General features: G+C 41.9%; 1 protein-coding gene across 1 annotated transcript in view; it reads right to left on the bottom strand.

Annotated features, from left to right (window-relative positions):
* Nucleotides 1-1,726: 1,726 nt before the first annotated feature.
* Nucleotides 1,727-19,410, bottom strand: part of LOC117301285 (kielin/chordin-like protein) — a 29,098-nt gene continuing 11,414 nt past the window's right edge. Inside the window, exons 2-6 of the mRNA XM_033785171.1 lie at nucleotides 16,942-17,122; nucleotides 16,200-16,253; nucleotides 5,680-5,804; nucleotides 2,881-3,061; nucleotides 1,727-2,014 (exon numbers count right to left, since the gene is read on the bottom strand). Of these exons, the coding sequence (XP_033641062.1) occupies nucleotides 1,824-2,014; nucleotides 2,881-3,061; nucleotides 5,680-5,804; nucleotides 16,200-16,203 (501 nt within the window). The 5' untranslated portion in view covers nucleotides 16,204-16,253; nucleotides 16,942-17,122 and the 3' untranslated portion in view covers nucleotides 1,727-1,823. The remainder of the gene's footprint in view (nucleotides 2,015-2,880; nucleotides 3,062-5,679; nucleotides 5,805-16,199; nucleotides 16,254-16,941; nucleotides 17,123-19,410) is intronic.

Below are 19,410 nucleotides of genomic sequence, written 5' to 3'. Positions count from 1 at the left end.
AAATTGTCGTTGTTATTGATGAAATGGCCGAATAAATAATAATAATAATAATAATAATGATAAGTTGTCTTCTACATTGGGAATCAAGGTGCAGTTGCTACAATTGTCCTGGAAAATACTGAACATTATTGATGTTGTTCTAGATTTTCAAATGAAATATAAGAAGTTTTTGAAGTGTTCAATAAGAACAAAGAACATATTTTGAGGTAGTTCCTGGCCAGTATACAGAAACATCGACAATGAATGATATGTCAGTAGTCAAGATGAATGAACAAACATGAAATATCAAAAATTTCAGATCTTTGGAACAGTCATTTACAACTTTACCAAAGATAACATTAGTTCACCAACAGTCAATCTGGATAAATTTAAACATTTTGAGAACAATATTGATAAAAAAAGGTAAATTACTCAACAGTCGACTTCTCAAAAAAAAAAAACTTCTATAAGCCTCTTTAAAAAACACGGTTGAAAATAAACCTCCCAATACTATACACTGCAGTACCTATACATTTTACATGATATTGTTCAATATAAAAATTAAAAAGTTTTTTTTTAAACAGGTTCATCTGTGCACCATGATGAGGATTTAAGATCCAATCAAATTAAACCACAGCTAGGAATAAATCCATTTAATTCTAAATATTACAACAAACATCCTTCAAAGACCTTTCTCCTCCAACAGTCATAAATAAGTCCCAATATACACCAGGTATAGACTTCATGTATTTATACCCAGATGTACCCACTACATCCCCAGTGGTTCCCAATGTGAACCAGATGTATGGTATATTCACTACATTTCTATACCCAGTGTCAACCAGATGTACCCACTACATCCCCAGTGGTTCCCAATGTGAACCAGATGTATGGTATATTCACTACATTTCTATACCCAGTGTCACCCAGATGTACCCACTACATCCCCAGTGGTTCCTAGTGTGAACCAGATGTATGGTATATTCATTACATATATTTATACCCAGTGTCAACCAGGATACCCACTACATCCCCAGTGATTCCCAATGTGAACCAGATGTATGGTATATTCATTACATATATTTATACCCAGTGTCACCCAGGTGTACCCACTACATCCCCAGTGGGTCTCCCAGAGTACCCCATGGAACTTGAGCTATATACTATCATCAAACTGGTAGTTTCACAAACACACCCTGTAGTTACCTATTGATAACTTCCACTGTTTCCCAGTTGTACCTAGTGTGTGAATGCCTAAGTCATTCATAACTCCCACTGTATCCCATTTTTACCCGATGCTAAAGTCATTGATAACTGCACTGTATCCCATTTATACCCAATTGGTGAAGGCTAAAGTCATTGATAAATCCCACTGTATCCCATTTTTCCCCAATTGGTGAATGGCTAAATCATTAAAGGCAGGGGACACTACTGGTAATTACTCAAAATAGTTATCATCGTAAAACTATTCTTGATTACAAGTAATGGGGAGAGGTTGATAGAACAAAACATTATGAGAAACAGCTCCCTCTGAAGTGATGTAGTTCTTGAGAAAGAAGTAATTTTCCGCGAATTTGATTTCGAGACTTCAAGTTTAGAATTTGAGGTCTCGAAATCAAGCATCAGAAAGCACACAACTTCGTGTGACAAGGGTGTTTTTTCTTTCATAATTTTCTCGTAACTTCGATGACCAATTGAGCCCAAATTTTCACAGGCTTGTTATTTTATGCTTATGATGGGATACACCAAGTGAGAACACTAGTCTTTGACAATTACCAAATGTGTACAGTGCCTTTAATAACTCCCACTGTATCCCATTTATACCCAGTGGATGACTGTTGCATTCATTGTTCAGGGCAGTCACTTATACTAATACATTCAAAGTCATGTAGCACCATTCCAGCGGGGCATTTACATCCAGGTACACATTGTGATTGTACACATTCTTGAGCCTCTTGTGAATTGATTGATTGACAAGTAACTTCACACGGCGGGGTGCATTCTGCATAGTAGGCTCCTCTCGGACAAGAAATGGCTGCAGGAAAAAAATAAGACATCATTCAATTCTTAATAATTGCAGTCAGCAACTCAACTCAAAGCATTTCTTTTTTAAAAGACATTATCTTCGAATCTTTGTATCTTTTCAATTTTTAAAATTATATCTGTTGCCTTTTCTTGTGGTGTGACTTGTTCATTGACTCCCATGTGTGTATCTCATTGTTTGTATTTTTGTCGGCCTTATTGTACATTGTACAGTATTTTGTAAGCTGTACATGGAGTTCAATTCAACTAATGTCTAATACTCATTTATTTCCATACGTCCATAAAAATATTGACAACAACATAGACCTATGGAGTAAAGAAAAAATAACATGAAGTTGTAGTGAGCAGTAAACAGCCCTAAAATCTTGTTGTTACATTTATATAAAGATTTTAGGGCTGCTAAAAAATCAAAATTGAGGTCAACAAATTGCCGCTGATTTTATTGTTCCAAATGATACAGAACGGACTACTGAAGACATTTGATCAGTTGAGACTGGGTTAACAACCAACATTTTTTTGATTTATTGAGAATTTTCAAATTTTTCTAGATTTATATGAAATGACCCGGCTTCCGGGTCAAATTGTTTTGACCCGGATTCCGGTTCATCTGAAATGACCCGGATTCCGAGTCATATGAAATGACCCGGCTTCCGGGTCAAATTGTTTTGACCCTGAATCAGGGTCATCTGAAACGAGCCAGAATCCGGGTCATTTCAAATAAATCTAAGTGCACTGGGTTCTCTTACATGCGACAACAACACATGGGACCAACGGCTTTACGTCGCATCAGAAGGACGACGCAATGGTTAAGTGTCTCACTTAAGGACCCAAGTGTCACGCCTGGGGGATTTTACCCACCACAATCATTTTCTCTCTGCCAATCTAACGTGATTCCTTTTTCCCTTGCTCCAAGTGCATAAGCTGAGAGAACATCATAGAGGCATTTATCTTGCATTGGGCAGGTGCACCAATCGTACAGACATGCATTATAGAATGGCTCCGGGTCTATTAAGGCATGGGCTGGCAATGACACATCACTCTGCAGATATTAAAAGATAAACACACTTTCTTTTAGTCACCGTTTGTGTTGTATGTTAAGCATCTGAAGTGTCTTATTGCTAGTTTTGATGAGCAGAAGCTTGTAAAAAAAAAAAATCAAAACTGAGTTCAACAAATTTCCGCTGATTTTATTGTTCCAAATGATACAGAACGGACTACTGAAGACATTTGATCAGTTGAGACTGGGTTAACAACAAACATTTTTTTGATTTATTGAGAATTTTCTAATTTTTCTAGATTTATTTGAAATTACCCGGATTCCTGGTCATTTCAGATGACCCGGAATCCTGGTCATTTCAGATGACCCGGAATCCGGGTCATTTCAGATGACCCGGAATCCGGGTCATTTCAGATGACCCGGAATCCGGGTCATTCCAGATGACCCGGAACCCGGGTCATTCCAGATGACCCGGAATCCGGGTCATTCCAGATGACCCGGAACCCGGGTCATTCCAGATGACCCGGAATCCGGGTCATTCCAGATGACCCGGAACCCGGGTCATTCCAGATGACCCGGAATCCGGGTCATTCCAGATGACCCGGAACCCGGGTCATTCCAGATGACCCGGAATCCGGGTCATTCCAGATGACCCGGAACCCGGGTCATTCCAGATGACCCGGAATCCGGGTCATTCCAGATGACCCGGAACCCGGGTCATTCCAGATGACCCGGAATCCGGGTCATTCCAGATGACCCGGAACCCGGGTCATTCCAGATGACCCGGAATCCGGGTCATTCCAGATGACCCGGAACCCGGGTCATTCCAGATGACCCGGAATCCGGGTCATTCCAGATGACCCGGAACCCGGGTCATTCCAGATGACCCGGAACCCGGGTCATTCCAGATGACCCGGAACCCGGGTCATTCCAGATGACCCGGAATCCGGGTCATTCCAGATGACCCGGAATCCGGGTCATTCCAGATGACCCGGAATCCGGGTCATTCCAGATGACCCGGAATCCGGGTCATTCCAGATGACCCGGAATCCGGGTCATTCCAGATGACCCGGAATCCGGGTCATTCCAGATGACCCGGAATCCGGGTCATTCCAGATGACCCGGAATCCGGGTCATTCCAGATGACCCGGAATCCGGGTCATTCCAGATGACCCGGAATCCGGGTCATTCCAGATGACCCGGAATCCGGGTCATTCCAGATGACCCGGAATCCGGGTCATTCCAGATGACCCGGAATCCGGGTCATTCCAGATGACCCGGAATCCGGGTCATTCCAGATGACCCGGAATCCGGGTCATTCCAGATGACCCGGAATCCGGGTCATTCCAGATGACCCGGAATCCGGGTCATTCCAGATGACCCGGAATCCGGGTCATTCCAGATGACCCGGAATCCGGGTCATTCCAGATGACCCGGAATCCGGGTCATTCCAGATGACCCGGAATCCGGGTCATTTCAGATGACCCGGAATCCGGGTCAAAACAATTTGACCCGGAGTCCAGGTCATCTGAAACGAGCCAGAACCCGGGTCATTTCAAATAAATCTAAGTGCACTGGTGGGTTCTGTTATATGCATTTCACAACCGGTTCTCTCTGCCAATCTAACGTGATTCCTTTTTTCCTTGCTTCGTGTGCATAAGCTGAGAGAATATCACAGAGGCATATATCTTGCAATGGGCAGGCGCACCAATCGTACAGACATGCATTATAGAATGGCTCCGAGTCTATTAAGGCATGAGCTGGCGATGACACATCACTCTGCAGATATTAAAAGATAAACACACTTTCTTTTAGTCACCGTTTGTGTTGTATGTTAAGCATCTGAAGTGTCTTATTGCTAGTTTTGATGAGCAGAAGCTTGTAAAAAAAAAAAATCAAAATTGAGTTCAACAAATTTCCGCTGATTTTATTGTTCCAAATGATACAGAACGGACTACTGAAGACATTTGATCAGTTGAGACTGGGTTAACAACAAACATTTTATTGATTTATTGAGAATTTTCTAATTTTTCTAGATTTATTTGAAATTACCCGGATTCCTGGTCATTTCAGATGACCCGGAATCCTGGTCATTTCAGATGACCCGGAATCCAGGTCATTTCAGATGACCCGGAATCCGGGTCATTTCAGATGACCCGGAATCCGGGTCATTTCAGATGACCCGGAATCCGGGTCATTCCAGATGACCCGGAATCCGGGTCATTTCAGATGACCCGGAATCCGGGTCATTTCAGATGACCCGGAATCCGGGTCATTTCAGATAACCCGGAATCCGGGTCATTTCAGATGACCCGGAATCCGGGTCATTTCCGATGACCCGGAATCCGGGTCAAAACAGTTTGACCCGGAGTCCGGGTCAAAACAATTTAACCCGGAATCCGGGTCACATAAAATGACCCGGAATCCGGGTCAAATTGTATTGACCCAGAATCCGGGTCATCTGAAATGACCCGGATTCCAGGTCATCTGAAACGAGCCAGAACCCGGGTCATTTCAAATAAATCTAAGTGCACTGGGTTCTGTTATATGCATTTCACAACACATGGGACCAACAGCTTTACGTCGCATCCGAAGGACGAAGCAATGGTTAAGTGTCTCGCTTAAGGACACAAGTGTCACGCCTGGGGGATTTTACTCACCACAATCATTTTCTCTCTGCCAATCTTACGTGATTCCTTTTTTCCTTGCTTTGTGTGCATAAGCTGAGAGAACATCACAGAGGCATTTATCTTGCAATGGGCAGGCGCACCAATCGTACAGACATGTGTCACAGGTTTTTTACCTCTTTTAAATAATCAAGAGCCTACGACGTGGTTCGATTAAGAATATCGGAATGTTTGCTAAGAAAGAAAACACAACAGACAGCAATTTAGTTAGATTCTCTTCTCTCTCAATTATAGTTATTATTATTATGAAAATTATCTCAATATCTCAATATCAAGGATTCAACAAATACAACACAATCCATTCAGTTATAAAAACAATCAATAAGGCAATGGTTCAAAATCATATTAACTCCTTCAGTATTATCAACGGTTCACAACTGTGCGAAATGATATTTGAACGGCAATTCACCAAGGTGAAACAACAAGTAAAAATACTCAACCATATATGAGTCTGAGGAAATATTAACAATCGCAGGTTTGTAAAATGAAACAGCAATAATAAATACTGAAGCAGTTAATGGCAACGAAAATACACAATGATATATAATAGGTCTTAGCTGGTTCCGCGCTTCAACTGGACTTGGCAGAGACTCTGTCTTGGGAGGTCGACATCAGATTGGCTCCGAAGTCCAAGAAGTGACTCTGACGAATTCCAGGAAGACGACGAAGGGGGTTGAGAGCGGGACTGGCGAAAAGTTGAACCGGGTCAACTTCCCAAGCGAGGCCTGTGGGCTAGTCTGTATCAACAGAGCACGTGGTAAAGATGCAAGAAGGGGGTTTAGGAACGTACTTAGGGAAGTAACAAATGTTCCAAACAAAATCTACGCAAAGTGTAACTATCTAAACACTTTCAAGAAGTCTTCCTTGCATTAGGCCGATTTTCGCTCTGTTAAAAGTCTTAACTCATCATAAACTAATTCAACTATGACTTACACAAATATCAAGAACATACAACAAAATATAAAACGAACACTCTTCCAGTGCGTACTGATAACCTTCATGAAACTTAAACATAAGGGAATGATAAGAAACTTCTGTGCGTGTATGTGTAAAACACGATAGTGGTCAATCCAGATCAAAGGTCACAACTGTTTACGTGCATAACAGCAAACAGTCGTCTAGCCTACTTAAATGGAAAGGAATGTGCTCGGACATCTTCAAGTGTGAAAAGGGGTTATCTAAGGACAATGCTTGTCCAGCACAACTAAAGTTACGTATTGCCATGGTATTGCTTAGCAAAAATGTAGGAACATACCAATAACAAAGTATATAATAAATACTAATCAGAAATAGTTCAATCACATAATGATCAAAATGTGGAAGGCGCTATGAGTGAAATCACGGTATATAAAATAACAGGTGTTTCGATAAACCAAATAGGTTCTATCAAACAGTAAAACGTATCGAACGGAAAAAGAATAGCACTGAGTATAAAATCTAACTGCTAACTAGCAATAAATGCAATATACAACTAAATCATATCGGCAATAGAAAGTAAGAGGAATATACGATTAAATAGACGGAACTCCTAAAGCTTTTTCCGTACACATGATAAACAACAAAAAGGATTACACAATAAAACACTCAAGGAATTTATACATCTTAGTAGCATTGTTCGAACAATCAACATAATGGTTTAAACTCATATTGAACTGTACCATCCATCTTGAGTCTTACTCCAACTACCTTGTCGAACAAATCTTTCAAACGGCAAATGCACAAGTGATAAATCTTATACAATGTGAAAGAAATAATCAAAGCTTACCTGTATCAACAGAGCACGTGGTAAAGATGCAAGAAAGGGGGTTTAGGAACGTACTTAGGGAAGTAACAAATGTTCCAAACAAAATCTACGCAAAGTGTAACTATCTAAACACTTTCAAGAAGTCTTCCTTGCATTAGGCCGATTTTCGCTCTGAGGATCCAGAGGAAAACGAGCCAGGATATACCAAGCTGGTCACGCACTCGGACAGGAAAGTTAAACTATGATTGGCCAGAAATGTTAAAACAATAACATTCAGGTCGGGCTTGACCAATGAGAAACGTGTGGGCAGCTAAAGACAATCAAATCCGGGCACAATTCAAGGAAACTACTGACCTTGCAACAGTCATTGCAACATAGCCTTACGTCATGTCCCTGGGGGCAACCAACTGCTATGTCTTATGGTCAAGGAATTCCTGGACAGTGACTCTGGCCACTCCTCTCAAGGATGTGGTACTATAAACAAATGTTTCTCAGAATTATAAAACTAAGAGAAACTAACACCCACACAGGAGGTGAAAGTTGAAACAATGACTCTATAATAAACTTAAGAATCCTCGTTGGACAACTTAAACTAAATAAAATAATCTTCGTCGGACTATTAACTAAAGTAAGAATTCTTCGTCGGACTAATAAAATTATGTTATAATATGCAATTTATAACAGAGTCCGACATTCTCGGCTTCTTAAATCATGGCGTCCTCGACATGCATCCTACTTATCAAACTTAACAATCTTAATCATTGTGATAAAATGCACTAATTAAACTACTGGTAACTTCTAAAGCCTTTTGTTGCATAGCTAAATGCTGCTCTAGAAGTTTGGCATTCTGTCCTTCAAAACCATAATATTGAGGAGGTTTCCTATTTCGCCGTGGGTAGGGAATAGGGGTGTCCTTAATATCTGAATCGACTGAGGTTGTCCCACTGGCTACATGATTTGAGGGTTCGGAGTTAGAATCCTCCTCCGTCTTCTTATCATCTGTGTCATCAGACGATGGGTGTGAAGAAGAAGTGTTATCCGTCGGGCTTTCCTCAGAGGGCATCGACTCATCGGAGACTGGGCTGGGTGAACCTTGGGCAGGTTCACTCTCCTCCGTCGGGGTGGATACTTCAATGACTTCATCTATTGAAGGTACCGGGATAAAGACTGGCGCACCCGGGTTGAGTGGGGCTGTCTGTCTTTTAGCGGGAACTGGACGGAGAACATAGAAATTATCATCAGATATATCAGAATCTAGGGCATCATCCATGTCACTCGGTGGCGTTGGGAGTGGTCTTCGCTGAGGACGTCTAAGGCGGGGCTTAGGCTGCGGTCGTTTCCTAACGCTAGGTTCATCTTCACATGAGGGGACAAATCCACATGGGAGGAGCATATTGCGATGGAGTGTCTTTCGTGGACCATCATCATCGATCGGCTCTACTACGTAGACTGGAATATCTGGACTCAGTCGTTGTCGTACCCGATAAACTGTCTTGCTCCAACGGTCAGCAAGTTTGTGTGGACCTTTCAGGCCAACATTTTTTACCAACACACGATCCCCTGTTTCAAGTGCATGGTCACGAACTCGTTTGTCATAGCGGGCCTTGTACTTCAGAGCAGTTTTCTTCATAGCAGCTGAGGCAAGTTCATGGGCTCGACGCATCCTATCCTTGAGGTCAATAGCGTACTGGGCGTGGTTAGTTTTACCTTGCTGTGTCGGCAATCCAAACTGAACATCAATGGGGAGTCTTGGTTCACGACCAAACATTAGAAAATATGGGGACATGTTGGTAGAAGCATGCTTGGTACAGTTGTAGGCATGTACCAGGGGACCAACAAACAATCTCCACTTTTTCTTCTGTTCTTCATCTAGTGTCCCCAACATCGATAATAACGTCTGGTTAAATCTCTCACATTGCCCATTTCCCTGAGGGTGGTAGGGGGTCGTTCTCGACTTCTTGATCCCGGAGACAGTACACAAATCTTGAATAAGACGAGCCTCAAAATCCCGTCCCTGGTCGGAGTGTAGTCGCTCTGGAAACCCATAGTGTACGAAGTAGTTTTCCCATAACACCTTAGCAACCGTATGAGATGTCTGATTCTTGGTAGAAAAAGCCTGTGCATAACGGGTATAATGGTCTGTCACAACCAAAATATCTTTGGTGTTGCTGGCATCAGGTTCCAGACTTAAGAAATCAATGCACACGAGTTGCATAGGTGCCGTGGTTTGGATGGAGACAAGGGGTGCAGTCTTCATAGCTTTCCTTTTCCTTCGTACGCACCGCTCACATGTTTGACACTTGAACTCCACATCTGTAGTCATCTTAGGCCAATAGAATCGAGACCGAGCAAGATCAAGGGTCCTGTCAAAACCAAGATGGCCGACATTGTCATGAATGCCTCGGAGAGCCTCTTTTCTTTGACTCTTCGGAACAACAAGTTGGGACAACTCACGACCATTACTAACACTGCTGCGGTATAAGACACCATCATCAAGCTTCAACTTATCCCAATGACGAAGAAGGAGCTGGGACTCTCTGGGCATCTGTGCTCGGTCAACACCACGGGGACATACACCATTCTGGACACATTCAACAACCAGTCTAACATTATCATCTTCATTCTGCAGTTGTCTCCATTCTTCGGGGGTCGTCATAGGCAACGCAGTCTGGGTAGCGAATTCAGGTGGGATAACTTGCGGGGAATCGGTCAAGCTTTCTACAAGGGCTGGCTCATCATCGTTTGGACTGCCAACTGTAGTGTTCCCTGCTTGTACTCTGACACTGTGCCGTTGGCAAATGGCTTGGAACACTTCCTTTGAGCAAACCCCTTCTTCACTGAAATGGTCTACACGATCGCGGAGTTGAGCGATCTTTCCATCTACTTCTCTTGACTCGTCATCTGCTGGTGGTGGTGGTTGGGGTCTTCGTGACAGACCATCGGCATCAGCATTTTTACTGCCAGGACGGTACTTGATACGAAAATCAAAGTTGGACAATGCAGCTAACCAGCGATGGCCGGTGGCATCAAGCTTAGCGGTCGTCAGGACATACGTCAGCGGGTTGTTGTCGGTCAAAACAGTGAACTTTCCACCATAAAGATAGTCGCGGAACTTTTCAGTCACCGCCCACTGCAACGCCAGGAATTCCCACTTGTAGGCAGGGTAGTTCAGCTCACTCTTTGACAGGCCACGGCTGGCATAAGCTATAACATGGGGGCGACCATCGTTATCTTCTTGGTATAACGCCGCTCCCAGGCCAGTTCCACTCGCATCCGTGTGAAGAACGAATGGCCGACTATAATCTACAAAACCCAACACCGGAGCAGTGGTCAGCTTTTCTACAATTGCATCAAAGGAGAGCTGGCAGGATGGAGACCATAATTCGCCGAAGGGTTCATTTGGACTTCTTAGCTTGGCATGACGTTTATTCTTGGACTTCTTGGCAAAACGCTTCTTTGTCATGTCGTATCCTCCGGTCAACTCGTTCAGGGGCTTGGCAATTGCTGAATAATTCTCGACAAATCTTCTGTAGTAGCCGGTAAACCCCAGAAAGGACTTCAGTTCTCTTGCATTGTTAGGAACCGGCCAAGATTTAACTGCATCTATCTTGCACGGGTCGGTACTAACACCATCAGCAGAAATCACATGCCCAAGACACTTTACCGAAGACTGGAAGAACTTGCACTTCTCGGGACTAAGTTTCAATCCAAACTGACGGAGACGGTCCAAAACCTGGAAAAGACGGGCTTCGTGCTCTTCTGCAGTGTTAGCAAATACAATGATATCATCCAAATACACATAAACACCATTATGAAGAAGATCACCCATGCACTTCTCCATGAGTCGTTGGAACGTGGCGGGTGCATTGGTAATGCCTTGAGGCATTCGGTTGAATTCATAAAAACCCAAAGGACACCAAAAAGCAGTCTTATGTTTATCTTCCTCTGTCATCTCAATCTGGTAGTACCCGGACTTCAAATCGAGGCAGGAAAACCATTTCGAACCATTCATGGCGTGGAGTGTGTCTTCTATCTTTGGTATCGAGTATTGATCCCGTATGGTACGGCTGTTCAATTTACGATAATCAATACACAGGCGGACGTCACCATTCTTTTTTCTGACCAAGACTATCGGCGATGCAAACTGGCTTGCAGACTCCTGGATTATCCCCTTGTCTTGTAGGTCCTTCAAATGTTGCTTAGCATCAGCATAGTCAGCGGGGGGAATTCGCCTACAATTCTCTCGGAAAGGGGTCTCATCAGATAGCTTGATAGTGTGCTTGACTGATGACGTACAACCAATATCTAAGTCGTCTTGAGAGAAAACTTGGATCTTATCATGAAGCAATTTCTTAACTCTATCTACATCTTCGATGGGAAGGGGGGAAGCTTTAAAATCAAAATCTAAGGAGACCAACGTAGGAGAAACTGGTTTAGTTACGGCAGTACAACTCACTGTCCGGGCGGATTGTGAAGAAGAGTACGCTTTCGCCCAAGCACAATCAATGGAGAGTCGGTTTACAAATTGTTTCCCAGCCGTCAGCTGACACACCCGCAACATTTCCTTCACGACACTAGTATTTGTGCCCACGAGCAGGGGGACATCATCTTTTCCCTGTCGGCTTGGACACACAAGGGCGAGGGTAGTAACTTCGTGTTCCATCCCTGCAGTGCTAGCAGGAAACATCAGACTAACTTCTACATAACCCTTGTATGGTACTATCTGGTCGGCTGCCCCTATCACCGCAAGGTGCGACAGGGGTTGGAGTTGGCGGTGCTTCAAAAAACGGTGGAAAAACTTCTCTGTCACGCAGGTAACCTGCGACCCGGTATCAAGGAGACACATCGTGGAGTGTCCGTCGACGAAGACAGGAGTAGTAGCCTGGTCGCCGATGACACCTCTGGGGATACTTGAGACATCATCACAAGAAGGAGACTCTTGATACCTGGTTGCAGTTGTCATCAGTTTCGCTGGACCCTTAGATGGTTTGGGGACGGCAGGAGGGCCCTCTACTGCTGTCCGCTGTCGTTTCCCGAACTCTGTGGTTTGGATGCAGTAGCGCGGGTCAACATCTTCTCTTGCACCAGCGCCGGGTTCTTTGGTGACTTACAAATGCTACTGCGGTGGCCCTCCTCGCCGCAATTATAGCAGAAGAAAGACTGGCTTCTCTGTCGGTTGCCGGAGTACGACGGGTTGCCTTGCTGGGCTCTTGGAGTTGACTTGAAGAGGCCATCCAACCGTCGGTGAAGGCGGTCGACAGCCTGTCTTAACTCTTCCACCTCACCTGTGGACTTAGAGGCGGGAGTGGGCGCTTGCACTGTCTGCTCTATAGCCAAGACGGAGACCTTCTTTTGTGGGGAGCGGTGGGCAGCCTTTCGGTCCAGCTTGTCCTCCAGTTGAGACTCCGCCACCCGGACTTCTCGAAGTAGTTCAAGAATTTGGGGTGGGTTCGCCTTCCTGGAGGACAACTGCAAGGTGTGAAGGAGATTGTCGTTGAAGAGACAGCCTCTCTGGAATTGGCTGCACAGGAGTCTTGGGCACTCTTTTTGTGCAGCGCCGCCTTCTTCAACGACTCGGGTCAGAAGTGTGTGCAGACGAAGTAAATATTCTGATGCCTTCTCACCCTCCCTCTGAAAGTCGCATCGGAACACTGTCAGGAGTTCATCACCGTCGGCAACCAGTCCGTAAGCCTTTGAGAGGCAGTCTAGGTGCTCGATCGCCGATGCTCCTTCTCCAATGGCCCATACAACATCTAATGCTGGGGGAACCAGAGACTCCGTCACCCTACTTCTCTTCTCACCGTCCGAGATGCTATCGTCCTTGATGAGTTGTCTTGCGAGCCTTCTCCAGTTCTAAAAATCTAACTCACCAGCTGGGGTCGGGGTACGCCCCGAGAACAACCTCAGTCGTCGATAGGCCCTATTATTGGGTTTATCTATAACTATTACTTTGGGTGGGTCAGTACCTGCTACATTGGGGACTGGAACTACGCCTAGGGATCCCTTCAAGTCATCTAGTGTTTTGTTTTGTGCTGCTAAAAAATCGGTTAGGGCATCAGAGAAATCCATCGTGCTCAGTTGATACAACAATTACAAAATACAAAGTAAATCAACAAATATAGCAATGGTAACAAAACAAATCGTTAAATCAAACAAATAACAACAAGTTATGCTGTCAAAAGTTGGAGAAAATGTGCTTCAGTCAAAAACACAATATGCAATCAATATTAAAACACTGGGAGAAATTATGGCATAGGTCATTCATATAATAACACAAGATGAGAATCAACTAGAAAATGCTTCCGTTTAAAGTTTTGTAATTCCTTCGAGAATACGAAACCAACAACAGTAAAGAACAACAATGAAGGAATTCTAAATGAATTAAGCAAACTCCGGGTGGTGCCTCCAATTTTGTCACAGGTTTTTTACCTCTTTTAAATAATCAAGAGCCTACGACGTGGTTCGATTAAGAATATCGGAATGTTTGCTAAGAAAGAAAACACAACAGACAGCAATTTAGTTAGATTCTCTTCTCTCTCAATTATAGTTATTATTATTATGAAAATTATCTCAATATCTCAATATCAAGGATTCAACAAATACAACACAATCCATTCAGTTATAAAAACAATCAATAAGGCAATGGTTCAAAATCATATTAACTCCTTCAGTATTATCAACGGTTCACAACTGTGCGAAATGATATTTGAACGGCAATTCACCAAGCTGAAACAACAAGTAAAAATACTCAACCATATATGAGTCTGAGGAAATATTAACAATCGCAGGTTTGTAAAATGAAACAGCAATAATAAATACTGAAGCAGTTAATGGCAACGAAAATACACAATGATATATAATAGGTCTTAGCTGGTTCCGCGCTTCAACTGGACTTGGCAGAGACTCTGTCTTGGGAGGTCGACATCAGATTGGCTCCGAAGTCCAAGAAGTGACTCTGACGAATTCCAGAAAGACGACGAAGGGGGTTGAGAGCGGGACTGGCGAAAAGTTGAACCGGGTCAACTTCCCAAGCGAGGCCTGTGGGCTAGTCTGTATCAACAGAGCACGTGGTAAAGATGCAAGAAGGGGGTTTAGGAACGTACTTAGGGAAGTAACAAATGTTCCAAACAAAATCTACGCAAAGTGTAACTATCTAAACACTTTCAAGAAGTCTTCCTTGCATTAGGCCGATTTTCGCTCTGTTAAAAGTCTTAACTGTTAAAAGTCTTAACTCATCATAAACTAATTCACAACTAACATACAACAAAATATAAAACGAACACTCTTCCAGTGCGTACTGATAACCTTCATGAAACTTAAACATAAGGGAACGATAAGAAACTTCTGTGCGTGTATGTGTAAAACACGATAGTGGTCAATCCAGATCAAAGGTCACAACTGTTTACGTGCATAACAGCAAACAGTCGTCTAGCCTACTTAAATGGAAAGGAATGTGCTCGGACATCTTCAAGTGTGAAAAGGGGTTATCTAAGGACAATGCTTGTCCAGCACAACTAAAGTTACGTATTGCCATGGTATTGCTTAGCAAAAATGTAGGAACATACCAATAACAAAGTATATAATAAATACTAATCAGAAATAGTTCAATCACATAATGATCAAAATGTGGAAGGCGCTATGAGTGAAATCACGGTATATAAAATAACAGGTGTTTCGATAAACCAAATAGGTTCTATCAAACAGTAAAACGTATCGAACGGAAAAAGAATAGCACTGAGTATAAAATCTAACTGCTAACTAGCAATAAATGCAATATACAACTAAATCATATCGGCAATAGAAAGTAAGAGGAATATACGATTAAATAGACGGAACTCCTAAAGCTTTTTCCGTACACATGATAAACAACAAAAAGGATTACACAATAAAACACTCAAGGAATTTATACATCTTAGTAGCATTGTTCGAACAATCAACATAATGGTTTAAACTCATATTGAACTGTACCATCCATCTTGAGTCTTACTCCAACTACCTTGTCGAACAAATCTTTCAAACGGCAAATGCACAAGTGATAAATCTTATACAATGTGAAAGAAATAATCAAAGCTTACCTGTATCAACAGAGCACGTGGTAAAGATGCAAGAAGGGGGTTTAGGAACGTACTTAGGGAAGTAACAAATGTTCCAAACAAAATCTACGCAAAGTGTAACTATCTAAACACTTTCAAGAAGTCTTCCTTGCATTAGGCCGATTTTCGCTCTGAGGATCCAGAGGAAAACGAGCCAGGATATACCAAGCTGGTCACGCACTCGGACAGGAAAGTTAAACTATGATTGGCCAGAAATGTTAAAACAATAACATTCAGGTCGGGCTTGACCAATGAGAAACGTGTGGGCAGCTAAAGACAATCAAATCCGGGCACAATTCAAGGAAACTACTGACCTTGCAACAGTCATTGCAACATAGCCTTACGTCATGTCCCTGGGGGCAACCAACTGCTATGTCTTATGGTCAAGGAATTCCTGGACAGTGACTCTGGCCACTCCTCTCAAGGATGTGGTACTATAAACAAATGTTTCTCAGAATTATAAAACTAAGAGAAACTAACACCCACACAGGAGGTGAAAGTTGAAACAATGACTCTATAATAAACTTAAGAATCCTCGTTGGACAACTTAAACTAAATAAAATAATCTTCGTCGGACTATTAACTAAAGTAAGAATTCTTCGTCGGACTAATAAAATTATGTTATAATATGCAATTTATAACAGAGTCCGACACATGCATTATAGAATGGCTCCGAGTCTATTAAGGCATGGGCTGGCGATGAAACATCACTTTGCAGATATTAAAAGATAATCACACACTTTCTTTTAGTCACTGTATTGTTTTGGGTCTATTAAAGCATGGGCTGGCGATGACACATAACTCTGCAGATATTTAAAGATAAACACACTTTCTTTTAGTCACCGTTTGTTTTGTATCTGAAGCATCTGAAGTGTCTTATTGCTAATTTTGATGAGCAGAAGCTTGTAAAAAAAAAATTAAAAATTGAGGTCAAAAAATTTCCGCTGATTTTATTGTTCCAATGATACAGAACGGGCTACTTAAAGACGTTTTATCAGTTGACACTGGGTTAACAACCAACATTTTTTTAATTTATTGAGAATTTTCTAATTTTTCTAGATTTATTTGAAATGACCCGGATTCCTGGTCATTTCAGATGACCCGGAATCCGGGTCAAAACAATTTGACCTGGAATCCGGGTCATTTCAGATGACCCGGAATCCGAGTCACATTAAATGACCCGGATTCTGGGTCATCTGAAATGACCCGGATTCAGAGTTATATGAAATGACCCGGCTTCCGGGTCACATTGTTTTGACCCTGAATCCGAGTCATCTGAAATGACCCGGATTCAAGGTCATCTGAAACGAGCCAGAATACGTCGCATCAGAAGGACGAAGCAATGGTTAAGTGTCTCGCTTAAGGACACAAGTGTCACGCCTGGGGGATTTTACTCACCACAATCATTTTCTCTCTGCCAATCTAACGTGATTCCTTTTTCCCTTGCTCCAAGTGCATAAGCTGAGAGAACATCACAGAGGCATTTATCTTGCATTGGGCAGGCGCACCAATCGTACAGACATGCATTATAGAATGGCTCCGGGTCTATTAAGGCATGGGCTGGCGAAAACACATCACTCTGCAGATATTAAAAGATAAACACACTTTCTTTTAGTCACTTTTTGTTTTGTATCTAAAGCATCTGAAGTGTCTTATTGATAAGCAGAAGCTTGTAAAAAAAAAAAAAAAATTGAGGTCAAAAAATTTCCGCTGATTGTATTGTTCCAAATGATACAGAACGGACTATTGAAGACGTTTGATCAGTTGAGACTAGGTTAACAACCAACATTTTTTTTTATTTATTGAGAATTTTCTAGTTTTTCTAGATTTATTTGAAATTATCCGGATTCCTGGTCATTTGAGATGACTCGGAATCCGGGTCATTTCAGATGACCCTGAATCCGGGTCATCTGAAATGACCCGGAATCCGGGTCATTTCATATGACTCGGAATCCGGGTCAAAACAATTTGACCCGGATTCCGGGTCATATGAAATGACCCGGAATCCGGATCACATAAAATAACCCAGATTCGAGGACAAATTGTTTTAGCCCGAATTCCGGGTCATCTGAAATGACCCGGATTCCGAGTCATGAAATGACCCGGCTTCCAGGTCAAATTGTTTTGACCCGGGTCATCCGAACGATTTCAGACATTTCATCAGTGCGGACTGGGTAAATAAGCAAAAGTTTGAGATTTATTAAGAATTTTGTGTGTTTGTGTTTTTGGTCAAAAATCCAAAAATATCTGTGATGCCGGGATGGGTCGATTTTTCAGATTTGGGGTGAACAAATTTTCGGTGATTTTATGCTTTCAAATGATACAGAAGATACTACTGAAGACATTTTATCAGTGCGGACTGGGTAAATTAGCAAAAGTTTGAGATTTATTAAGAATTTTGTGAGTTTGTGTTTTTAGCCAAAAATCCCCAAAAATCTGTGATGCCGGCATGGGTCGATTTTCAGATTTGGGGGGAAAAAGAAATTCTGTGAATTAATGCTTTCAAATGATACAGAAGATACTACTGAAGACATTCAGGGCGGACTGGGTAAATTAGCAAAAGTTTGAGATTTATTAAAAATTTTGTGAGTTTGTGTTTTTGGCCAAAAATCCCCAAAAATCTGTGATTCCGGCATGGGTCGTTTTTTCCGATTTGGGGTGAACAAATTTTTGGTTATTTTATGCTTTCAAATGATACAGAAGATACTACTGAAAACATTTTATCAGTGCGGACTGGGTATATAAGCGAAAGTTTGAGATTTTTAGTACAAGTTTTGTGAGTTTGTGTTTTTGGTCAAAAATCCCAAAAAATTTGTGATGCCGGCATGGGTCGATTTTTCAGATTTGGGGTGAACAAATTTTCGGTGAATTTATGCTTTCAAATGATACAGAAGATACTACTGCAGACATTTTATCAGTGCGGACTGGGTATATAAACGAAAGTTTAAGATTTTTATAGAATTTTGTGAGTTTGTGTTTTTGGTCAAAAATCCAAAAAAATTGTGATGCTGGCATGGGTCGATTTTTCTGACTTGGGGTGAAAACAAATTTCGGTGATTTTCTGCTTTCAAATGATACAGAAGATACTACTGAAGACATTTTATCAGTGGGGACTGGGTATATTAGCAAAAGTTTGAGATTTTTAAAGAATTTTGGGAGTTTGTGTTTTTGGTCAAAAATCCTTAAAAATCTGTGATGCCGGCATGGGTCGATTTTTCTGATTTGGGGTGGAAAAAATTTCGGTGATTTTCTGCTTTCAAATGATACAGAAGATACTACTGAAGACATTTTATCAGTGCGGACTGGGTATATTAGCAAAAGTTTGAGATTTATTAAGAATTTTGTGAGTTTGTGTTTTTGGTCAAAAATCCCCAAAAATCTGTGATGCTGGCATGGGTCGATTTTTCTGATTTGGGGTGAAAAAAAAATCGGTGATTTTCTGCTTTCAAATGATACAGAAGATACTGCTGAAGACATTTTATCAGTGCGGACTGGGTATATAAGCGAAAGTTTAAGATTTTTAAAGAATTTTGTGAGTTTGTGTTTTAAGACAAAAATCCAAAAAAATCTGTGATGCCGGCATGGGTCGAGTTTTCAGATTCGGGGTGAACAAATTTGCTGTGAATTTATGCTTTCAAATGATACAGAAGATACTACTGAAGACATTTTATCAGTGCGGACTGGGTATATAAGCGAAAGTTTAAGATTTATTAAGAATTTTGAGAGTTTGTGTTTTTAGACAAAAATCGAAAAGAATCTGTGATGCCGGCATGGGTCGATTTTTCTGATTTGGGGTGAAAACAAATTCGGTGATTTTCTGCTTTCAAATGATACAGAAGATACTACTGAAGACATTTTATCAGTGTG

Source organism: Asterias rubens, chromosome 17 (genome assembly GCF_902459465.1).
Source record: "Asterias rubens chromosome 17, eAstRub1.3, whole genome shotgun sequence".
NCBI classification, from domain to species: Eukaryota; Metazoa; Echinodermata; class Asteroidea; order Forcipulatida; family Asteriidae; genus Asterias; species Asterias rubens.
The sequence above is the reverse complement of the archived record's forward strand: the minus strand, read 5'-3'. Positions and strand labels throughout refer to the sequence as shown.